The sequence below is a fragment of the Pundamilia nyererei genome, unplaced genomic scaffold (assembly GCF_000239375.1).
Source record: "Pundamilia nyererei isolate P.nyererei 1_Seehausen unplaced genomic scaffold, PunNye1.0 scaffold00224, whole genome shotgun sequence".
NCBI classification, from domain to species: domain Eukaryota; kingdom Metazoa; phylum Chordata; class Actinopteri; order Cichliformes; family Cichlidae; genus Pundamilia; species Pundamilia nyererei.
In genome coordinates, this window is record NW_005187625.1 from 170,299 (window position 1) to 195,719 (window position 25,421).

The 25,421-nt window shown below is 40.3% G+C and overlaps 1 protein-coding gene across 1 annotated transcript in view; it reads left to right on the forward strand.

Annotated features, from left to right (window-relative positions):
- Positions 1 to 2,554: 2,554 nt before the first annotated feature.
- The window catches only part of LOC102214285 (interphotoreceptor matrix proteoglycan 2-like), a 30,901-nt gene continuing 8,034 nt past the window's right edge, over positions 2,555 to 25,421 (forward strand). The window contains exons 1-16 of the mRNA XM_013914783.1: positions 2,555 to 2,633; positions 3,443 to 3,652; positions 6,081 to 6,247; positions 6,543 to 6,571; positions 7,485 to 7,511; positions 8,815 to 8,867; positions 10,623 to 11,348; positions 12,978 to 13,546; positions 13,644 to 13,802; positions 18,306 to 18,364; positions 18,513 to 18,533; positions 19,834 to 20,087; positions 20,302 to 20,363; positions 20,630 to 20,858; positions 22,537 to 25,064; positions 25,155 to 25,374. Of these exons, the coding sequence (XP_013770237.1) occupies positions 2,555 to 2,633; positions 3,443 to 3,652; positions 6,081 to 6,247; positions 6,543 to 6,571; positions 7,485 to 7,511; positions 8,815 to 8,867; positions 10,623 to 11,348; positions 12,978 to 13,546; positions 13,644 to 13,802; positions 18,306 to 18,364; positions 18,513 to 18,533; positions 19,834 to 20,087; positions 20,302 to 20,363; positions 20,630 to 20,858; positions 22,537 to 25,064; positions 25,155 to 25,374 (5,392 nt within the window). The remainder of the gene's footprint in view (positions 2,634 to 3,442; positions 3,653 to 6,080; positions 6,248 to 6,542; positions 6,572 to 7,484; positions 7,512 to 8,814; positions 8,868 to 10,622; positions 11,349 to 12,977; positions 13,547 to 13,643; positions 13,803 to 18,305; positions 18,365 to 18,512; positions 18,534 to 19,833; positions 20,088 to 20,301; positions 20,364 to 20,629; positions 20,859 to 22,536; positions 25,065 to 25,154; positions 25,375 to 25,421) is intronic.

Sequence of the window (25,421 nt, forward strand, 5' to 3'; positions counted from 1 at the left end):
CCTGTACTCTCCTGGCCTAAATGTGTTTGTTGTCTGGCCTTGGTCTGACATCAGTTCAGCCCAGTTTGGTCCCTTTTTGGTTCCAGTTGACTCTGGTTAAGGAGCCCCTGACTCCTGAGTCATAGTTCAGCCCAGTGTGGCCCTCTGTTGGTCCCAGGCTTGGATGAACTCTGGTATCTCTTACATCTAGACTTGGTCCAACCCTCTTTTGTTCGGGCGTTGGTCCTGGATGTATTGGGGCTGTTCTGTCTCTTCTCTGGTTCTGGTCCTGGTTTGACTGAACTGATTGACTGACTGACTTTTTTTTTTTTTTTTAGGCCATAGAACCGGCTAATCTTAGCGATGGGAGGTTGAGATTAGACAGATTTATGGCCCCTATGAGACCTCCCAAAATAATCTAAGTGAGCCCTGAAGACGGAAAACTGGAAGTCATAGCTCGAATAAATCCTTCTCAGTTTGTTGTCATTCAACCTGCATGTTTCTTTAGGTTTCTTCACTATGTCTGTAGAAAATATCGATATGATAAAGTAGATCATGTAAAGATAATAATACATATAATTTTTGTATATTTCATGTAAATTATGTTAATATGGACATGTGACATGTTATGCAAAATTAAATGGTTTGATTTTTGTCATGTATTGTAGTTTGTTTGTTTGTATGTTTTTTGTTATTGAATGCAAAAAATGTTAAAATACAGAAAGATTTTGATTAAAATGGTTTTGAAAACGATTGTGAGCTTAATCTTTAACATCTGTTAGCGTGTTAGCACATTCCGCTGAAATCATAAAAAATATAATTAATAAATCATTTAAACCTTATTAATAATCTGAAAAATGCAAAACCTAACAAAGTAATCTGAGTAAAGATGGGTTGACTGGGTTATTCATGCTCTCAGGAGCTTTTGAGAATTTATTTTATATTTAGTGTCACTTAAGTGTTTTTTTTTTTTTTACCCCTTTCTTTTAAATGACTGTGAAGACTGTAATGTTACTCAAGGAAAAATAAACATGACATATTTATGGTTGTCACTGCCACCACTGACTTCATCTGGATTTAAGATGGATTGTACTGAAACCATATACTGGTTGGATTTTGGCTGTAATCTACCTGGAATGTTGCTGATTTCTGACTGGATTCTGCTGGAAAATATGAATCAGTGGACATAACCCCAGGAAAATATGTACAGGATGCATGGTCACTTATACAACCAGTCAATTCAGATGGATTGACTGGATTATGGCTACATTCTTTGAGTTTTCATTGTAATCTGGCAGGATTGTGGCTGGAATCAGACACTAACTTTGTCCTATTGGATCAGAAATGTGACTATAAAACGCCACTCAACGCAACCACTCAATCTCAGCTCAGTCGCTGGATTCTTGTATGATGTATTCTAGATACAAAATTGCCTTAATGGACTTGAGCACATAAATATAAATAGCAGACTAATTTAGGGTCATTATTAGAATCAGTCGTGTTAATATTTCACCAGGCTGGAGTGTAGATGTATTCAGACAGCAATTTTTTTTCTTAGTGGAGAGGAAATGTATGGAGCTCCAGAAAATAAATGCAAGATATTTTAAACATAACAATTACTGAGCTAAAAATGGAACCAGACTAGACTTTGGTAGGATTCCATCTGAATTCAAACTGGTCTCAGACTGGATTATGGACCTATTCTGGTTATTGATTTCTGATGCAATCTAGCTGGATTATTGCTGGTTTGTACATTGATTTTGACTGACTTGTGGTGCATTTGAGTTGGATTGTAGCTGGAATCAGCCAGCGGCTTTGTCTTAGTGGAAATGGAATTTGCTCCTAGAAAAATAAAGGAAAGGATCATTTATGGTCATCATCGTTCTGGCTGCACCACAGAAGAACTTTTCCTTCACAAATGTCAGTTGTTTTGGTGGAACTTCATTTTATTTTAAGGAAATTACCTTTTTTGTAGAAGATTTATTTTAATGATAATGTATCTTGGACTTTAAAGAGCTGCATTTGAGCACAAAAACAAAATAAACGGGATTATCTGACAGGGCTTCATAATTTTTTTTTCAGTCATTTGTTAGTTAGGATTATTTTCTGTTTCTCTCAGCATGGTTGTGGTGGTTAATGTTGTTACCTAGGTCTGGATTTAACCTGTCGCCTCACATTTTCTTGGGCTTAACTCTATATTTTACCACTAAGTTTTAACCCTGTGCACTGTCTCCTTGCCCGACACAGCCTGTTTGTTTGATTTCCTTCTGACTGGCCCGTCGCAACGTGGCTCTGACAGTCATCCACTCCAGCAGCTTAACAAATAGGATTAGAGCGAAGAGGAAAAAAATCTCCGGTAGCAGCAGCAAAGTCCCATCTGCTCACCTGAGAGGAAGCGGCCTGCAGACAGCACACACTTTAGGATCTCTTTTGTCTTCTCTTTTTCTGTTTCTTCTGCCATGAGAACTGGTGGATGGATGAGCGGGAAGTTGCTGATGAGCTGAGAACGTGGAAATAAGGAGCAGCGAGTCCAGGGTGGATCTTTCGGGGAGGTGTTTTTTTTTTTTTTTGAGAAATGGTTGGAAAGTGTGGGAAGCTGGTGCTGTGGGTGCTTGGGGCCATGCTGCTTTCATGCTGCTTGTACATGGAAACAGGTCTGTATGTTGATGTTATTAACAGTTATTTCTTTCCTTTTATTGATAAAATGCTCTGAATGATAGTGCTGCTTTACAAAGTAAAAGCACAGTGTCATCAGCAAAATATCACAGTAAAAGTCATGACCAATGTATCACATGCTTTGATTCTTTTAATAAAAATTTTCTAGTATGAGCTGAATAATTGCATAACAGGGGAAAAACAGCACCATCAGTCAAGTGAAAGTTTGGAGTAGCACTAATTCTATTTACTTTGGTCAGATTATTGATCCTGACACATCGAATCTTCAGTAGTGTTTTCCTGCTGGAGCCATTTTAATCAGCGGCTCCTAATCTGGGGAGGTGTGGCCCTCAAATGGGCCGTCAAAGGAAGACCAGTGACACATTAAAAATGGGAAGGATGGGATAGAGTTTAAGGAGGAAAATACAATAGAATTATACCTCTGGTACTCAGTGTGGTAACTTACTATGTTACAATGAGGTCAAACTCAAACTGCAACAATAACCTTCAATAAAGTTTAAACCTGCTCCCTTAAAATCAACTAATTTATCAACTAGTCAATCAACCAAAGGCTATTTGGCAAATATTTTGATTAGGTGATTATAATTTAAAGCACTGTTAGTTCCGGTCCTAACAGAAATAAAATAAAAAAATAAAAAACCTGACAAAAACAGACAGAACCTATAATTTGTTTTTAAATATGAAGTAACTTTAAGGTAACAGTCAGGTACCTGTAAAGCATAACCATGTACTTTAGCTGTCCTTAATATTAAGTATAAAGCAGCACTAATATTAATTTAAACCACAGATGCCACCTTTGAGCTGGAGGTGGGTTTGGAGGAGAGTGGAGAATCTACAGGAGAGCCAATGGCAGCCTCTGATGAGTTGTTATACAGACGACACGGCGCTCTATCTCGAAGGAAGAGGGACGTCTTGTTTCCCAGCGGAGTCAAGCTTTGCTCTCAGGAGACGTTCGACCAAGCTATTGCGAACCACCTCAGCTACTTCCATCTCAGAGGTACATCTCTCCGCCCATCTGCACTTCTTTCGATTCACCTGCCTTAATTTTGATATTTGTGCCTGCAGGCGACAAGGTTTTCCCCTTCATCTTCTCTTCAAAGCTAGAGCGTTTTCACTTAGGCTCTGATCAAAGCATAAGCTTGAGCAGCAAGTCTGCTGTCACCTCTGTGGCAGAGGTCAGAGGTCATGCAACGCCAGATGCACTGTTTCTTAACAAGCCGATCAGCTCGTTCAGCCTTTTGGTTTCAGTTCTGTCAATTGTGTTGAGTTGCTGGGATTTTGAGCAGATTTAAAGCATGAGTCAAATCTCTACTTTAATCAAGTTTATCCCTCTATATCAATCAAAAAACATCTCTCTGTATTTAAGTCTAGCTATGGCTTACACCTTAACACAACAACACAGACATAAGCACTTAAAGAAACCACTGAGTAAAGCTCACATGGTTCCAAGGTGAACAATCAGCTTCAAACCTTTATTACAGTGAAAACATGTCTCTGTGTGTCCCAGTCTCTATTTGGGTCAAAAGAAACAGAACAATCATTAAAAAGTTCAGATTTTTTTTAAAATAGCAGCAAAATGAGCCAAAGCAAACTGGACCAACACATGAGCTAAATTAACTTTATTGCTGTTACAGCAAATGTTGGCAGGAGTCATGCAACAGGATTTAACACAATGCACTCAAATACACAAAGAACCACAAATACAACAGCTTCGTAATTCATCCGTCTCATAACCTGAACATATTAAAATAATACAATGATCAGTAATAATGGGGAAAAAAAGCCCAAAGTAAACACAACGGGGAAGGTTTCAGAAACAAGCACTGAATGCTTTTGGCATGAAAGGATTTCTTTCACATGCCTCATAATCTTACTGTTGATTTGATTGAATTCATGTAAACAGACTCATAAATGACATTTTGTACAGAACAAAAAATCTTTTTAATTAAATAGCAAATGAAACATCTGTGTTTCTTTTCTCTGATGCCAGAAACAAAAAAAAGTATTTCCTCGTTTATACTGATGCTATTTTCTGACCTTCATTGCTGGAATTTGTTCCTTGATTTAAATTTCTCTGATCACATACTGTTCCTGTGTCATGTGCATGATTATAACATTAAAATTAGTTATGCTTATGATTTCATCAATGCTTGGACGTGGTTTCTGCTGGCATGATGCTAACTAAAAACTAATCCCACACCAATAACTAACAACCCCTTAAACACATTCACACATTCAGTTTTTTTTCCCTTTGGGGGGGTATTCTTGGTTCAAACTTTGTATAAAGCAACAGCAATGTGATATTGCTGAAGAAACAGACGTTATTACAGGGTTTCATCAATCACCTCAGCTCTGCTCAGATGAATTATTATTATTTTCCCTCAAAGTGCAGATGTGGTTGAAATTACATCTCATCAACCATCCATCATGTTTCTTTCCCTCCAGCTCTTTTTAGGCCTCGTTTCTTTTCCATTGCACTTTCTCTTCAGATTCATTGATTTCTTTGAGCACATTCACATTACTATGTAACTTACTACAACTACTATATGTCCACTGTAGCCCCAGGAGATTAGCATTAAGAAATGTGTTCAAAGTGACAAAAAGCAACAAATAGAAGCAGCACCGTGGCTTTTTTGTTGGTGGATGGATCTTGGCCTGAAGACAAAGGTGTTTTTAAAATGTACTTGCTTTAGATGTGGACCGGATTTATAATATGGAAATGTTGTACCCTCTCAAAAACACTTGAGTGGAGCACCACTTGGTTGAATAACAGAGCACTATCTAAAGAAGCCTCTAATCATATGGAATTACAGATATTTATATACATTTATAGTCTAATTTTAGTCTCTTTTTTGATTTCCATTGTTTTTGACCACCTTGGGTCTTTTTGCAGATTCCTCTGTGATAATTTCCCTTTCATCCCCCAAAAAAGTAAAGAAATCTGGGAAAATTTCTCAGCAGCTTATGGAAAACATTCACTTATTCTTATTATAAAGGGATTTTTAACTCACTCAAGAAAAGATGTATCCACTGTCCATATAAGTAAAAATAAAAGGCAGCTAGCCCTTCTGCAAGTATCAACACAGTAAATACATAATAATTCCTCTTCTCTTCAGACTTGAGGGTTGATATGATTTACCTGTTGAGTTTTCACATTTACATTACGTCAGATATAGGTTAAAAGTCCTATCAGTCAGAGCTTGCAGGGGTGCTATTAGTTGTTGAAGTAAAAAAATGGAGGCAGACAAAAAGCTGCTTGTTTGGGCAAGATTATGTCTAAAATAGTCATGTAGCTTTGTGAGGACCACAAACCTGACAAGTGACAGCCTTACAGACAACTTTTGTTTTTTAATGTGGACCCAACAGTAAATTTTACCTTTCAGGATCTTATTATCTTCAGTAATTGGTGTCTCTGTGTGTTTTAGTGTGTCAGGAGACAGTTTGGGAGGCCTTTAAGATCTTCTGGGATCGGCTGCCCGAGCGGGATGAGTACCAGGGCTGGGTGAGCCGCTGCATGGATGGCTCCATCAGTGTCATGGACATAGGCAGATTCTTCAGCCAATCAGAGGAGCATCGGAGTCTCATCAGGAGTGTAAGAACACCACTAAAGCTAATAATTGATCCATTAATTGATATCTTAAACAATAATAAAAATATTTATAAGTTGCAGCCCTGCTTTCAGATAGTGGTATTGGTGCAAAACGTTTTATTCTCCACTGTTCTCATCATTATACATTTACAAAAAGAAGATTGCTGTGGTTTTCCATTCTTCCCCATCCACGTTAAATTAAAATTAACAGGCTAAAGCAAACCATGTTCGTGCTTCTTTGGGAAGTTGTAAATTTTGGTGATATTCTTTGCTGATTATGTGTTTTTCTGTATTTCAGAGAGTTGCTCTGGTTGCTGCAATGAACATGTAAGTTACCAGCAATTAGACAGTCAAATGTGTTATTGTGTAAACTGTACAAATATAAATTTAACAAATCACTAAGTGACGTGTCATGTCCATGGATATCTTAAAAAGTAAAAAACAGTAAATAATGTTGTCAGGTCAGACAGGACTATTTAACGATTTGAACTTTGAAAGCTTTCAAGCAACAAAATCTTAATCAACAACTTTGATAATACTGCTAATTATAAACAGTCTACATGTAATTCAGCAGCACGGTCACACAGTGGTTAGCACGGTTGCCTCACAGCAAAAAAGTCCTAAGTATAATTCAACCATTGGGGTCTTTCTGTGTGGACTTTGCATGTTCTCCCCATATTTGCGTCCATATTAGTCCGGCTTCCTCCCACAGTCCAAAGACATGCAGTTAGTGGGGTTAGGTTAATTGTTGAATCTAAATTACCCATAGGTGTGAATGTGAGTGAGAATGGTTGTCTGTCTCTATGTGTTGGCCCAGTGACAGACTGGCGACCTGTCCAGGGTGTACCCTGCCCCTCACCCTATGGTAGCTGGGATAGCTCCGCGCCACCCTGAATTGGATAAGTGGAAGAGAATGGATGGATACATGTAATTCTTAGTTTATTGCTTTCCTAGAACATTATTTTTAACTTAATAAGTCTGTGGTCTTTAAAATAAAATATCTCACTTCAATACAACACATTGTACAACGCTAGTTCAAAGCAAATTATGAGTTTATGCACTATGTATAGCCTAACAGTATTAAATTAAGTTTAATCAGTATTAAATCAATAAGATTTCTGAGGACCTGACACTGAGGTAAATGGTTTGTTAGACTTTTTGTACCAGCAGTGATTAGTTCAAAAACTAAAAGTGGTGGTTGTGTATTTACATCTATGTTGTGTTTGATCACCTGCTGCAGTGTGCCCATCAGCCCTACTCCATGCAGGTAGGCCTGCAGACACTGAACACCAACCACAGAGCTGGGCTGGAGTCAGACAGTGGAATTAGGAGACCTATTTTGCTAATTTAGTGCTCTATATTCTGACTCTGGGATTTCAGAACTTATTACTTATTATTTATAATTGCTGAATCTCTATGCAGCCCTTCAGAATCAGAATACTCCATAAATTTCTTAGGAAATTGCTCCAAATCAATAAGGAGGGCAAATGACTGAACTAAATTAAATAATGTATATATTACAAAGTGAAATCAGGTCCTAATATATATATACAAATATAAATATCGAGAATATTACAGAGATTAAACACATGTGACTGACATTGTACTCTAAACTGTTTCTTTAACACCCCCACCCCACCCTACCCCCTTTTCTGGAAGCCAGCTGAGGGGCAAACATCAGACTTTCTGAGCTGTGTGTAGTAAATAAATGCATGACATAGTTCAGACAGTTGAAAGAACAGTGGTTAACTCATTATTTAACACTATGTCTATGTTTACAGCATATATCTGACAGTGTTCGTTGGCATTAGCACTAAGATCAAAATGTATCAGAGTAGAAAATAAAAAAAAAAAAATGTCAACTTTAGTCTAATCTAGAGATTTTGAAGAGCTTTAATGACTCCATCCCAGAGACAGAAAACTGAGCTTTGTTGCTTTCTACTCTGGCAGGACGCTGGTCAGTTTTAGAGGTTGGAGAAGAGAAAGGGAAGTGCTCGCGTGCGTGGCTTGTTTATCATCTCTGCTTTCTTTGGCTTGCTGCATGTTTATTTATTTATTTTACAGTTGTGTGGTTTTTGTTAATAAAAATTCCTCAGTCCAGCTGCATGGGAATTGTTGCAGTTTAATAAATTTAAAGGGGAATGCCAACTATTTTAAGGATTCACAGATGTTTTGTGTACATTGACACCGAATGAGGCTCCAGGGTTTGTGGACTTGTAGGGTTTGGTAAATGTTGGACATAAATACGAGACTTTAAAATTGTTCTTCTCACTAAACTGGGAAACAAGAAGGACATAGAAACCTTAAAACAGATGATGTTCCCCTTTAGAAGTCACATTATCATGCTTTATATGTCTTTTGTAGCACATCAAATCTTTGTTTACTAGACAAAGTTAGACTTCACAGCACACCATCACAGAAGAGGACAAAAACAGAAGTATTAAAGCATTAGTATTAAAGAAGCTGGCACTGTCCTACTGGTTAAATGATGTTTCTCTCAGCTGAGTGCTAGAGGAGATAAATCACGTTTTTGCTAAATGCTTTGCTTTTTGTCTCTGTTTGTCTTGTAGCTCAGAGACACCGACCACTCAGACTGGAGATGCAGCGACCGAGATCTCACCAGGTAAATATTTTTGATATCAGGGAGTCTCCATTACCCTTTCAATGTTCTAATGAGCTTTTAATACAATAAGCAGTTATTCTTAAGATACTACTAGATGCTTTAGTTATTTTCCAGTGTATCAGAAATAATTCCCATCATGGTAATCAGTTCATCTGGCAATATTTGTCTTTTGAGCTCTGTGCTCTGGTCACAGCCAGTTATTCAAAACGTCCTTAACTTTGACCAATTTTTTTTTAAGAACACAAAGTACATGAAGATATTTTTGGTAGTAACTTAGTAACTTGGCAGACAGAGCCTTTTACTCTGTTTGGTCAGAAAGCTCAGCTTTGTCCAGAAACACGTTTTGGACAAAAGCCAATCACGGCTCACTGTAGCCTCAACATGTGGCTACACGTGTACACAAGGTGGACCATTGCTGATTACTTGATTTATGCATCTCCAAAGATATATCTCAGCCAACTTGTACAGAGAAGGGTGTTATCATTATCTATTGTACCCTAATAAATTGTGGGTCAAGGAAGTTGATAAACCCACCAGGACTTTGGTTTAAAACTGATAAATTGAAAAAAAAAAATACTGATTTGAGAAGCCCCTGTGCATGCCAAAAACTTCTAGTTTAGGGATGTTTTGCCATCTTTGGCATAGCCCTAACAAATATTCATGAATGGGCTTTACAACTAGCTGAAGGAATCTATGGACTGGATGTGCATACAGATTAGTGCCTTACTGGTGACTCTTTTACGAGCCACTGAAAGTCTTTGTTGAAACCCCAATTGGTGGCACAAAGTGTCAGCAGCCGCAGTCACTCACCTTACAACCAAATCTGACTTATGTGAAGTAGGAGTGGGTGCAGGAGGCTGATTCCCGTGACACGCTCCACTCTCAGAATAGATCTGTAAGCCTATTTACGGGCAACTGTCTGGTCAATGGATGGAGACTGAGTAGAGGACTGGGAGCAGAAATGTGGACATGACAGAGTTACTGCAGGACAACTATCAGGGTTAGTGAAATCACAGCTACAGATGGTTCATTTTGACCTTGTTTTTGTTTCATGTCATCATCAGTATGATTTCTGTCAAAGTGCATCGGCTATGAGGTCTTCACATTGACATCCAATAGAAAGAAAACTGCAGAATGTTTTCATGACACTCTTGGTTCATGAAGTCGGTGACGTTCATGATAGTCCCCAGATCTCAATGAGATTCTCAACAGAACCCCTGCTGTCAGAAGTCATGAATTGCAGCCTTTTTTTAGCAGATCATTTTAAGGATTAGTTACTTGTTGGCAGACCTGGAAGTTATTTTATCCAGAGGGAAAACATGGCAGACTTCCAGTGGAACTTTAGGTCACAGGTTAGCATTGTTAAGTAACATTCTTCAGCTCTGCAGTCAATGTCAATTACAAGCAGGAACAAGGAGGCAAAGGACACACCTTGTTTTATGAAGCTGAAAACTGCAATAGCGAGGATAAACTGAGTATTTCTTAAAAACTGGTGCTCTTCTCTTCAGTTCTTTTAAGCATTTTATACTTACCCTCATTGTTACAAAGAACCCATTTAGGATATCTGATAAGTTAAATATATACAGTATACAGAAATGTTTTGGTGTTGTTATTTGTTGTATTCGAGATTAGTGTATCAACAATAAGGTGAGCAAAATTTAAAAATTCTGCTGTAGAATTTGGTTGTAATGCTTAAAATGCTACCTTTTCTTTGTCCTCCTCCTTTAAGTTTTCTCTTCTTTTTTGCAACTATAGGAGAGAGTGACATCATCATTGGATCAGAGACAATCACAATCAAGCAAGACGATCTTACTGTAGATCTTGAGGTCACTTCTTGGGTTCCTCCGGTCTCTGTGACTAAAGGTCCACATCAAGAGTCTACGGCACACATTAACACTGAGGTTTTAAGTGTTGGGGGCCTGCTTGAGGATTCTGTGGAGGTTGCAACAGAGGCTGATTACGCTGTTACACATAAGCCTTTAAATTGGATCGATCAGGAAATTGGGGAAGACAAAACTATCCCTGAAATATCAGATAAGGAGGAGGCTGTAGTTGAAGATGACAAGATCATTGGGATCATCCCTGAAAATGTGATCATAGTTGACTCTGAGGTCATTCAGGAAGTTACCCCAAAAGGTGAGAAACCTCCATTAGAGGTTGTGGCCCATGAAGCACCCACAGAAGAAACTGTTGTGGTTCTTCAGAAGCCCACCACAGCATCCGAAACTATCACATTGGAGGAATTAGGGCAGAAGGTACATCCGAAGGTGACCTCTGAGGCTCCTTCAGAAGTCATGATACAGCACATCCCTAAGGCAACCACGGAAGATGCTGTTGAGACAGAAATTAAACGAATTCCAGAAAAATCTCTGGATATCCATGACAAAACATTCACTAAGGATTTTGTAGAGAAACCCTCAGAGGATTTAAAAGAGCCAATAGATGAAGCAATACCACTTCCAATTCCTGAAGAAGCTGAAGGCAAAATACATGCACCTCCAGTAGAACATCCTTCAAAGGCAGTTGTAGAGGTGAGCCAAGAAGTAACCAAAGTCATCACAGAAGCAACAGAAACTGTATTACTCATAACAGATGCAGAAGAAGAAGCTGAAATATTCAATAATGTGACTCCAAAACAAGGATCTGCCTCAAATGTAGAAACAGAAGTCCCCTCCCAGGCCTCAATTCTGACGACAACACATAAGATGGAAGTAACAGTTGTTGAATACACTCCAAAGGACAAACCAACACTAATGGCTGAGGTTACTTCTAAGCCTGTTCTAATATTAGAACATAACAAAGGTGAAAAATATAGTGTCACAGAGGAACCGCCAACAATACAGATAACTACATCCAAGGAACACAGCAAAGAAGAAATACCAGTGGTGTCAAAAGAGGAGGTAAAAGCAGAAGTCAAACAAGAAGAGGTTGTTCTGGTAGATAGGACTAAACAAATAACACAGACTGGTGTAGAAGGGCCAAAAGATACAGTTGCTGAAGAAGTTGCAGTTCAAACAGTAACAGCACCAGAAGCAGCAGCAAAAGAACTACACAAAAAAGCTGAAGAGGCGACAGTTATAATGGAGACTACATTAATAACCTCAGACGATGTCGCAACAGACACAACAGAAGAAGAAAGAGCTGAGGTAGTTGTAGAAATACCTTTTGAAGAGGAAAAACATGTAACACAGATAGAAGGGAAAATATCAGAAGCTACAGGAGAACCAGTTAAAGATGAAGATGATACAAGTGATGACTTTAGAGAAACTGTACAGGAGGAAGGAAGAAAGGAAGAAACTACAGAACAACCAAAACTTTTAGTGGAAACTTTACATGAACCTGAACCTCTCAAACCTGTGGAAGAAATTGTAGATATAGTAGAACCTTCAGAAATGACTACAAAGGATGTCAAACCCATAGAAGAAACAACAAAGGAGACTGAGCCCACAATAGAACCAGCAGAAGAAGTAGAACTTGTAGAAGTCATCAGAGAAGAGACTAAACCTCTGGAAGAATTGGCACAAGAACTGGAACCTGTTAAAGAAACCACAGAAAAGACAGAACTAATAGAAAAACCAGTGACAGAGGCCAAATCCGTAGAAGAGATTCATGAGAAGTCACCACAACCCAAGAGAGAACCGACAAGAAAAACAGAACTAAGTGAAGAAATGACAGTGAAACCTGAACTCAAAAATGACCCAGTTCAAGAAGCAGAAGGACCAGAACTCAAAGCAGTACCCACAGAAGAACCAAGAGAAGACGAACTCATCAAAGATACTACAGAAAAAACACAACCCACAACAGAACCAGCCCAAATTGAATCTATAAAAGAAACTGGTGAAAAAAATGAACCAACAAGACAATCAAAACCCAAAATAATAACGGAGGATGATAAACCTGATTTTGTTTTAACATCTGTCAATAAAACTCAAGAAGCAGCTGAAGGGGAAACATTTGACGACAGAGAAGAAGCTGCCTCTGAGAGCTTAGAGGTAACGGAGAAAGAAGCTGGATTTGAAGATCCAGAAACAGATGAAACTTCACCAGAAGTTACAGAGACCCCTTCAGAATCTGATGAAGAAATCACTCCTGTGCTTGTTGTTGTTCCAGAAGACACAGAGACATCTGCACCTGAGATAACAGTGGAACCTCCAGGTGGATCTGAAGTGGGAAGTGAGGAAGAAATCTCAAAGGCTCCACTTGAAACATCTCCAAAAGCTGTCACTGATGCCCAACCAGACACAATTTCAGAGGTAGAAACCCCTAAGGGGGTCACCCCAGAGTCTCCTAAAGAGCTTCCCAGTAAGGAAGATGGTGCCTCAGATGAGGGCAGTATCCCGGTAGCTTTAGAAGACCCTGATCAAGAATCAGCTGAGGGTGACTCCCCAACTGAAGAAGTGGATGAAATCTTAACAGAGACTCCACTAGAAGTGGCACCTGAGTCAGTTGATTCCATCACCCTAGAAACAGTTGTGGATTTCACTGAAGAGAGAACACAAAGTACTACACTGGGTGCCACTGAGGAGTCTACCCCTACTTCCTATTTGGAGGTTACGACCAAGTATGTGGTCGAATACAATAATGGTAACTTTCCCGATCTTACAGAGAGGGTTTATGACGTAAATGGCAACTTTTTTGGAAACAATGGCTTCAAGTTGGAGGATGAGGAGGAGAACTTGGTAAGAAGATATGTTTAATCAGATGACTTGAGGTAATCCCTTCATACATGACATTCCAGTACCAACCCCATATCCGTATGCCTACCTTCAAATTTAGATTGGCAATGAGATAGACACGTTACTTCTGCCCCCGAGGCCCCTGAAGGATGAGGTGGTAGAGTTGAGCATGAAACTGAAAGAGGAAACCTACAACGATGCGCTGAGAGACCCAAGCAGCTTTGAGTATCAGCAGCTGGCCAGACACTTCAAACGCAGGGTGAGTCAACTATATTTTCAATCTGCTCTATATATGAAGGGGTCTGTGCAGACATGCCATGTAATGTGCACTTTTTAAGATGCTTTACCACTATGAAATGTTGGGTTGGATATACATGACTTTCTGAGATATCAACATACCTGCTGTAGTCATTACCTGAACAGTGACTTGTATACAGCATTAAGAGTATACTCACGGGTATTTTTCTAAAGAATTTTATATGCTTGACTGCAAATTCTTTGCATTAGATAACAGCCAAAAATGTCAAATGAAAAAGAGTAGGAGAAGGAGTGTGATTCTTTTTTCATTCATATAAACCAAGAATATTAATGCAAATATTAATGACTCAACAAATCTGAAGAAGAACCTTAGAATCTGTGGTCAATCTTTCATGAAATCAGTGCAGCTATTTAATTGAGTTTATTTCAGTGAGTGCAATGGATTTGAAAACTCTTTTTAAGGCTTAATATTAGGTCTGGTGGTGCGGTGTTTTTTTGGAGTAGGAAGTGAAAATGTCAAAGTCAGAGTGGAGTCCCAAATTATTGGCAAATGCTAGCTAGTTTTCTCAGCAAGCTGACACAAATACTTGTACATTTGTGCTAATTAACATATAAATAAAATCCCAAAATTTCGCTCACCAAAAGAGACTTCTTGAATGGCCTATTAGTACAATTAAGCATAGAACAGAACATACTAGTACTCACACAATTACATTTAAAATGCTCCAAAAAGCTCAACAGCACAAACACAGTCTATCCTAGGGAATCGATTTGCTGACACGAAGCCTGGAAGACAGCTAGCAGCTACAGCTCCATATGTCATCATCTGTCTGCCAGTCTACGAGGTCATGCCTCTAATAATACAAACCTTGAGTCTTAATACAATTTAAACAGATGAGTTATAAAAATTATCCCCTGTATAGTTGTTATGAAGGGGGAAATTAGGGTTTTTTTTGTAACAGGCTTTTGTATCAGGTAAACATGTGTATTTCTGCTGTAAAGGTGGATATTCTAACACTGAATCACTGCTGGAGCCAGCCTCAAGTAGACATTAGAACAGGGGGGTGGGGGAACACCAGGCCTCAAGGACCGGTGTCCTGCAGGTTTTAGATGGGTCCTTGATCCAAAACACCTGATTTAAATGGCTAAATTACCTCCCCAACATGTCTTTAAGTTCTCCAGAGGCCTGGTAATAAACTAATCATTTGATTTAGGTGTGTTGACCCAGGGTAATATCTTAAATCTGCAGGACACTGTTCCTTGAGGCCTGGAGTTCCCCAGCCTTGCATTAGAGGAACTGCAATCTTTGTTACTTACTTGGTGTCGGTTTATCTAACCCTTTTCACATGGGTCAAGTCACTGTACCTGGGGCTATAGGTGCCAGGAGACCTGTTTAATGTAACTGTGGTTTTTGTCTGTTGAACACAAAGTTGTTCAAAGCAAATGCAAACATATGAAAGTAGCAGTTTAGAGTCTAGGGGCCTAAAAAGAGGAGCATCTCCTTCTCAATGATTGTTGTTTGTACTCTGTGAGCTATTTTATGTTGGAAACAGCAGGGATTTTCTGGAAATGATTTTTATCTCAGAATGTTTTTAACTTTGTTCCTCCTTGTTTTGGTTCTGTGCTTCCTGCTGACACCTCTTCTTCCCTCCTTCCTTCTCTTTAACTACTTTCTCTGACGTCCACCATACTTACTCATCACCAAACTGACTTGCTTGTGGTTTCCCACAAACTGCAGACTCAGGAGTTTGGCTGTGTCTTTAAAGGCTTTTGCCTGTTTTTCACGCATTCGGATTCTTCACGCTTTTGAGCTCAGTTTCCTCCCCTCTGCCAGCAATCGGCTATACGAGCCGATGAGGCAGAAACAGAGCTGGAAAACTGCAGAGGACACACAGTACAGTATATGAGCAGTGAGTCACCACGAGCTGCTGGAAAAAAAGCTGCTTTGCCAGGAAAGCAGAGCGCTGGTGAGTTCCCGAACTGCCGGGAGGCTTTCAGGCTCCACTCCACGTTAGTGACGCGGGAAGGCAGTTTATGGTTTAAGTATCGGGGTCAGGCTTGTTAATGAGGGAGTATGAAATGGATAATAGAAACAGCAGGAGCTCTGCTGCAGCACAGAAACACACATGAAGAAGAAGAAGCACAGTGCAAATGCAAAATGCTGTTTTTTATCCAGATAAGCATGACTTTAACTGGGCATCAAGAAACCGAATGGCCAACCATTTATCAGTTTATGTCTTTCCATGATGGTTTTACAAAGTGGGAAGACTTCCAACTTGAAGAGCTAATACGTGTTTAAAAATGCACACAGTGGTCACTCTCTGAGAAGACTGTATAAACCTCCAGCTTTATGAACATTAGCAGGTCTTCAGAGTACATCTCACCATCAGCAGATCATTTTTCTTGATAATTTAAAGCAGAAAAAGGGCTGACATGAACAATACTCATATGGAAAAAGACTTACTTCCACTGTTACAACTTAAAGCCATATATTTATATAGTTAATTATTCACAGTGTATTAAATCTTTACAGATTGCAGTCTTAAGTAAAGGTCAATGTTTCTTTCTCTGACAGTTTGAGTCCACTCATCCTTCGTTGCAGCTTTTAGCTGCACACATTTCACAGCCAAAAGTAATTTAAAGAGATTATTTTCATCTCAACTATGAGACTGTCTGACAAATGAGAAGTCCACCTTCTCTCCAGAAATATTCATCAGTTCTTTAGCAGTTCCGAGCAAAACAACATCAGCTCTGCCTCTAATATCATGCCCTGACTGCTCAGTCCATAATACACTGAAGCCCATGGATTAAGGCTCGTTCAACCAGGCAGTCAAGCCTAAGCTACTAACCCTGGCCTGGGACTAGAGTAAGGTGCTTGGTAACTTTGTTCTAGGCAGAATAACTTGGTTTTTGCTGTTGTAGTTTATCATAGTGATATTCATAATCACTCTTAGTCTAGCCTCACACCTAGGACCAGTCTGCCTTGTGAAACTATAAACTTGGCTTTTGTGACCACTCGGATGATTTAAATCAAATCAAATCAAATCACTTTTATTGTCACATCACATGTGCAGGTACATTGGTACAGCACATGTGAGTGAAATTCTTGTGTGCGAGCTTCACAAGCAACAGAGTTGTGCAAAATACAATAATGTAAACAAGCAAAATACAAGAATGGCTACATCTGAAACTAATAAATATATGTACAATATATAATAGTATATGCATTTCTGGATGTGTATACTAAATATTTTTCTACGTGTGTGTGTGTGTGTGTGTGTACACATATTTTACAAATTAAATAGAGTAAACAATAAATAAAATATATAAAATAAAATATACAGAGTGAGACATGTGCAAAACAGTGGCGTTACTGTACAGTATGGAGTGCATAATGTTAAAGTTCCAGTAGTGAAGCTGAGGTGTCTATGAAGTGTTCAGCAGTCTGATGGCCTGATGGAAAAAGCTGTCTCTCAGTCTGCTGGTACGGGACCGGATGCTGCAGAACCTCCTTCCTGATGGAAGTAGTCTGAACAGTTTATGGCTGGGGTGACTGGAGTCCTTGATGATCCTCCCCGCTTTCCTCAGGCACCGCTTCCTGTAGATGTCTTGGAGGGAGGGAAGCTCACCTCCAATTATCCGTTCAGAGCACCGCACTACTCGCTGGAGAGCTTTGCAGTTGTAGGCGGTGCTGTTGCCATACCAGGTGGTGATGCATCCAGTGAGGATGCTCTCAATGGCACAGTGATAGAAGGTCCTGAGGATGCGGGGGCTCATGCTGAATCTTTTCAGTCTCCTGAGAAAGAAGAGGCGCTGCTGCGCCTTCTTCACTGTTTTGTTTGTGTGTACTGACCACGTAAGATCCTCAGCCAGATGTACACCAAGGAACCGGAAGCTGCTCACTCTCTCCACAGCAGCGCCGTTGATGGTGATGGGGGTGTGTACTTCTCTGCACCTCCGGAAGTCCACTATCAACTCCTTTGTCTTTGCGACGTTGAGGGTGAGATGGTTGTCTTGACACCAGTGGGTCAGGGCGCTGACCTCCTCCCTGTAAGCTGTCTCATCACTGTTGGTGATAAGACCCACCACTGTAGTGGTGCTGATTTGGTGCTGAACACTTCCTGGATAAGGTGTTTCAGGCCTATTCTACTAGAAACAGAACCTGGATTAGACCTAGAGTGCACTGAGGTCAGTGTACATAAAAGAAATCTCTGTGAGTTTCAGACTTTTCTAAATGCTCAGTTCCACACAATGTTTTTCTACCCTTGGTTTAGCACGACATCCTAAAAATGGATATCCCCTATTAATATAGTCATTTGAGAAACAGAAGCCTCACCCACTTGTTGTTCAACCAATATAAAAAGCTGTGATCTCATAAAAGGACTTTATTTTTACACATATATATATATATGTTATAAGTTGCTAACTTGGCCTCACAAAAGTCTGGTTTGACTCTGATGTTAGAGGTTTTCACTCATGTTTTCTTCCTTTCTTCGACAAACAGATTGAAGACGCCTTTCATAGAGTGCCGGGCTTCAAGACGGTTTACATTGTGGAATTCAGGTACAATTCAGCTGGCATACAGTACAAAAAGAGCACCTATCAAGCCCTCATGTAAAATTAGTTTTGCTAAAGAAAAGATACAAATTTTAAAATAAGTCATTGACTATTGTTTTAGTTATATTATGTTGTGTTTTCCCTGTTTTTTCAGACCCCAGAAGGATCTGGAGCGGTAAGTTGGACAAACGTTAGTTTTTCTATTATCCCCTGATTTTATAGATTCGCTACCTGATACAGACAATACAGTAAAGTAACTTCTCAAAGCTCGTGTGGAGATAAGCTACCCTGTAGATTATGAGTCCAAATGTCATGCTTTCCACGTCATCATGTCTTCACAACCCCTGTGACCTACCCTTTGAAGTAAATAACAGCTCTGCTGTAGCTCTGCTCTACTTGCCGCTTAATGTCTTTACCAACAGTCACCTCTTAAGTGGGATAAGTCGTTGGGTAGCTTCAGGCCACCTGTAGACCCTGTAGTGTTACCGTTAAAGGTTTATGACAGGCTCACTGTTATTCTGTCCGGGAAACCCCACCTCAGGTTAGTCTGTCTTTGTGAGCCCCTAAAGCTACCTGAACTCTGAGAGCTGCAGGAGGAAAACAGTCAGGCTGTAAAATCATCAGATTATAGATGTTTGCATGTCAGCTGTGATTTAAAGAAACAAACTGCTGAAACAACATTATCAGACATCAGTAAAAAGTTACTCTTTTCACTAAATATAGCCTTATAACTTGTAGGTTTTATTAAGAACTGCAGTGGATATAATTTCCTCAGATGTTAGTGATAATCTCATAACAATTTGCCAGTATTTATCTTAATTGACATTGTGATAATTTATGGATAATAAAGCAACATCTTTTTAACATTTCCAGATAATGTCTTGATCACTGTTAGTCAAGTTACTTGAAAATAGTAATTAGTTACCAATTAGTGATTACTTCTTCAAGGAGGTAATCCCGTTACTTTACTGATTACTTATTTTAAAAGGTAATTAGTTACTTTATTACTTTATAAAAACATTATACACAACCTGAATACAGACATTTCAGCCCAATTCATTTTTTCTGCATAATCTATCATATAAAATTGAATCAAATGAAAGTCTCTTTTTAAAAATTATTTTAACAGTTTTAATCTTTTAACTTTATGCACATTGCATCAAGCAAAAAATTAGTTATATGCAACTTGAAGAAATTTGTTTAACATTTAAACCTATTTTCTGCATATTTCAGCATATAAAATAAAATATTTTTTTGTGTTTACACTTACTCTTTCAAATAGATCCAAGTAAAACACAGCAAAAAATAAATAAAATCAAAGATTCAGCGGCATTGGGTTAGTGTAGAAAAGACATCTTGATGTCAAGATAATTTCCCAATGTTGCCTGATAATTCCCTACCAAACTAACCTGATGAAATTCAGGTTCCTGTAGTATCGTGAAACAAGCTGACCAGTCCTGTTTTCGTCCTCTTAGGGGTTTGGTGGTCCTTGTGCACTATGCCATCACTCTGGAGGTGGATGGGAGTGGGATTGCCAACGACACGTTGGATTTCATCTCTCTGCAGAACAACCTTGTGGAGAAGAACTACCCTGGTTCCGCTGAGCAGCCCACTGTTGTCTACACCATCACTGACTTCCGCAACTACATCACTGAGGCTCTGCACAAAGACAACTTCATGACCAACAATAGCCTGGAGACACAGGGTGACCCACTGCTGTTGGAGAATGGTACCATACCCGACACTTTACCTCAAGTGTTTTAATATTATTATTGAGAAATAAATAATAAGGTTTTAACAACTCAAATAAAACCAAAAACTATTTAAAGCTCAGTTCAAAACAAAACTGAGTGCAAATCCATTTTACTCTTATTCACGATAACAAATAAATATATTCCATCAGACAGATCTTCAACTCTAACTGATCCTGTTTCTTTCTGCAGCAGAGAACTTGTTGCCTCCTGTGAAACCAACAAGTCAACCATTTGACACCTTTGACAACATGGTGAGTCGAACTTAAACATACTTAAAATTATCGGTACATGTTCTATATATGTTCATTTCCTTAAAGTATCGACCATCTTATAAAGTACAAGCATCCAGCTGTATTACTGTTGATAAAAAATTAAAGTAAACATGAGATGAGTGTGCATTTATACTGTTCTGCTAACTCTCTCACATGGAGAATATGGCAAATCATAGTTCTTGGAAACTAGTAAAATATATACAATTTTATGTTGATGACACTCTTTAAATGATTTCTGTTTCAAGGACAATGTCCTCGCTGCAGAGAAGCCTCCCGATGCACCGACGCATGAGGCGGATGACAATGATGTTTTCTCAAAGAAGGAGGACTTCCTGTTCGATCCTTTCAGCCAGTGGAAAGCTCCACAGCTTGACAGGACAAGCGAGAATGATGTCTTTTTGCTTGATGAGAGTACAGCGTCTCCACTGAACCCTGAATTTCCACAGAAGACCTTCGATCTGGAGACTCGAAACAGTAAATTCTTACTTACTGTACAGAAAAGTGAATTTTAAATTGAAGTATAGTGTGAACACACTTGTTTATCTTATAATTGTTCAATAGCTTGGTCAAAAATTCTAAGGCTTGAATTGAACACTATCTAAATTCTTGAAGGTGATTCTGAATTCGGCAGATTGGAGTTTGTTGTTTATATTTTAGATTTACAAAGAGCAAGAAAATGCTGGTTTAATAGTCAAAAGGATGATTTTGAAAAAATCAGGAAAAATTGACCAGTGCACAGGTATATATATATGTGTGTGTGTGTGTATATATATATATATGTATATATATGTGTGTGTGTGTGTATATATATATATATATGTATATATATATAAAACACCCAGCACGCCCCTGCGGGCGGTTTATCCTTCAAGCTCGGGTCCTCTACCAGAGGCCTGGGAGCTTGAGGGTTCTGCGCAGTATCTTAGCTGTTCCCAGGACTGCGCTCTTCTGGACAGAGATCTCCGATGTTATTCCCGGGATCTGCTGGAGCCACTCGCCTAGCTTGGAAGTCACTGCACCTAGTGCTCCGATTACCACGGGGACCACCGTTACCTTCACCCTCCACATCCTCTCGAGCTCTTCTCTGAGCCCTTGGTATTTCTCCAGCTTCTCGTGTTCCTTCTTCCTGATATTGCTGTCATTCGGAACCGCTACATCGATCACTACGGCCGTCTTCTTCTGTTTGTCTACCACCACTATGTCCGGTTGGTTAGCCACCACCATTTTGTCCGTCTGTATCTGGAAGTCCCACAGGATCTTAGCTCGGTCATTCTCCACCACCCTTGGGGGCGTCTCCCATTTTGACCTCGGGACTTCCAGGTTATACTCGGCACAGATGTTCCTGTACACTATGCCGGCCACTTGGTTATGGCGTTCCATGTATGCCTTGCCTGCTAGCATCTTGCACCCTGCTGTTATGTGCTGGATTGTCTCTGGGGCATCTTTACACAGCCTGCACCTGGGGTCTTGCCTGGTGTGATAGACCCCAGCCTCTATGGATCTTGTACTCAGAGCTTGTTCTTGTGCTGCCATGATTAGTGCCTCTGTGCTGTCTTTCAGTCCAGCTTTGTCCAGCCACTGGTAGGATTTCTGGATATCAGCCACCTCCTCTATCTGCCGGTGGTACATACCGTGCAGGGGCCTGTCCTTCCATGATGGTTCCTCATCTCCCTCCTCTTTCTTGGGTTTCTGGTGCCTGAGGTATTCACTGAGCACTCGGTCAGTTGGGGCCATCTTCCCAATGTATTCTTGTAGGTATTGTCCGTAGTGCTGCATTAACATCATCTAGCAGACCTTCTGAAGGTACTTCACGTAATCTTGGTAACCGGCTACGGGGGATCCAGGTTTCAAGCTTGGCCATTATCCTATTTTTCAGGTCAGTTCCTCTCGCATTCAACTGGCATCCCTGGGTGGGCCAGTTGAATGCGAGAGGAACTGACCTGAAAGATACTGCGCAGAACCCTCAAGCTCCCAGGCCTCTGGTAGAGGACCCGAGCTTGAAGGATAAACCGCCCGCAGGGGCGTGCTGGGTGTTGTTATATATATGTATATATGTATATGTATATAAAATATTAGATATTTTATATATATACAAGAATATATAATAATATATAATAAACCTGTTCTGTTCTTGATTTTCTCGTTTCTACAGGTGATGGAAAAATTGAAGATGAGGGATTCCTCTTGAGTAATTCTCCCCCTGCCAGTGACAAAGCCAACCGAGAGAATGATGCTGTCAGTCCTGAAATTTCCTCTGCAGCCAGACAACCCCCTCCTGTAAACCAGCAGACAATACCTGGGCTCACTCAGAATGATGGTTCTGGCTCTGGGTCCTCTGGAGACGACCAGGAAACTGATCTTTGGATTTGGCAGACTTCAGTGACATTCAGTGACAATGAAGGTGGAAGCCTGGACATGCTCCCACCGCCTGACCTGGAGGAGACTGAAGAGGAGGACATTGATTTAGGCGAGGTTGCTGTTGAACCATTAACTACTAAGGAATCTGTTTTGGTTGACATGGGAGTAGAATTTCTTTTAAAAGCAACAGCAGCTCCTGTTTTTGAAGAAGCATCGTCAGAAGGACATTTTGAAAAACCTTTTCTGGATGAGGTCCTGGTGACTCCGCACATAAGCACTGATCCCCGATACTCAACCACAACTCATGCACCTGTTTTTTCTCCCAAAGAAACTCTGGCTGTTGAGTTTTCTGTACAAACAGTGGAAGCGTCTGGCATGTATGATGACTACTCCTTGACTGAGCCTCAAACCCCTGTGGGAGTAGTTACAGATTCTCCTGAACCTGGGGCTTGGACTCAGGAGGAAGCTGTTTTTACTGGACCATCGGATTTAGCTATTGGGCTTCATAAAACCACTGAAGAGGTGGAAGTGCCTAGTGAAACAACAATAGAGCTTTCAATGGTTACAACTGAATCTAAATATGCAGAAAATGGACCTGAGAATGTAGATGTTCAAGTTACAGTTATATCTGGACCACCTAAAGTACCTGATAGGGACAGCCCTGCTACCCCACACACAATCACGGGCAGTGATTTCAGCTTTGATGCCATCACTGATGCACCATCAATAGTTGAAGTTCTTACAGAAAAACCTGAACTGCTACTGGCAGGAATAAAAGCCCAAGATCGGGTTGAAATTTTGGAAGAACAGCATATCGGGACAACAACAACAGCACCAGCAAATAAAGTACAAGATGAGGACCTGATTGTGGATGAGGTGATGATCGCCATTACAACAACTACTACTCCAGTCCCAACTTCATCAGTAAGGCCAGATCACCACAGTAGCATTGCACTCTCACCAGAGAAGGACTCGCCATTCACTCGAGTGTCAGATTCAGTGCCAGATGATGATGATCTGATTCATCATGAGCAACTAAACCATGAAGAGCTTACTGTATCCTTAATAAGCACACAGTCTCCAGATGGGTTAGACCATCTGGTTCACAATGAACCAGCAGTGTTTCACCATGAACACACAAGGTATAAAGATATTACTAACACTTCAGTAATCACACCAACTTCAGATGCTCCTCAATCAAAACCAGCAGTGATTTATCATGAACACCATGAAAATCTTCCTGAAGCTCCATCAAGCACTCCTCCTCCATATGGTCCTCAGTCAAAACCAGTAGTAGCTCACCATGAGCACACAAAGCATACAGATCTTAATGAAGCACCAGTAAGCACAGAACCTGTAGATGGTCCTCAGTCAAAACCAACAGTTGTTTACCATGAACACCATGAAGAGCTTCCTGAAGCTCCAAGAAGCACTCCATCTTCAAGTAGTCCTCAGTCAAAACCAGCAGTGGTTCACCTTGATTATCGAAACCATGAAGATCTTCCTGAACCTCCAGTAAGTACTCCTTCTCCAGATGGTCCTCAGTCAAAACCGGCAGTGATTCGTCATCAGGACCATGAAGATGCTCCTGAAGCTCCAGTGAGGGCTCCGTCTTTAGATGGTCGTCAGTCGAAACCAGCAGTGGTTTACCATGATTATCGAAACCATGAAGATCTTCCTGAACCTCCAGTAAGCACTCCTTCTCCAGATGGTCCTCAGTCAAAACCAGCAGTGATTCATTATGAGCACCATGAAGATGTTCCTGAAGCTCCAGTGAGGGCTCCGTCTTTAGATGGTCGTCAGTCGAAACCAGCAGTGGTTCACCATGAGCATCGAACCCATGAAGATCTTAATGAAGCTTCAAAAAACACACCACTTCCAAAGGTTCCTCAGTCAAAACCAGCTGTGGTTTTCAGTGAGGACACAAGACATGAAGATCTTAGTGAAACCCCAGTACACACTCTATTTTCAGATCCACAGTCAAAACCAGCAGTCGTTGTTCCTTCCTCTGTGCAGAAAGTTGATGACCACGTTCCTGTGACTGAACTCCAACCTTTTGAACATGGTGTCTCTGATGTGCCCAGCATCGCTGTCAGCTTTGATGTCTTCCAGTATGGCGGGGTGTCGATTGAAGGGGAAAGCAGTGGCTTCTCCAGTGGAGCTCAGGCCTCTGATTTAGATGCCATTGCATTGCCAACCCGACCTGGCAGGGCGTTAACAATTTTCTTCAGCTTGAGGGTGACCAATATGGTGTTCTCAATGGACCTGTTCAACAAGAGCTCCCCGGAATACAAGGCTCTGGAGCAGCGTTTCCTCCAGCTGGTGAGGATTCAAAGAATCATGACTCAGTGAATAGGAACCTTCCAGATTCATATGCCATGCTACTAACACATCTTTATCTTCACCTCATAGCTGGTCCCATACCTGGAGTCAAACCTGAACAACTTCCAGAACCTGGAGATCCTTAACTTTAGAAATGGCAGCATTGTGGTAAACAGTAGGATGAGGTTTGGTAAACCAGTACACAGAGGAGTCACCAATGTTGTCTATTTAATCTTGGAAGACTTTGCCAACACTGCCTATCAGACCATGAACCTCGCAATTGACAAGTACTCACTTGATGTTGAGTCAGGTAGGATTAAATTCAAATCAGTTCACCCAACAATTAGATGACACCCC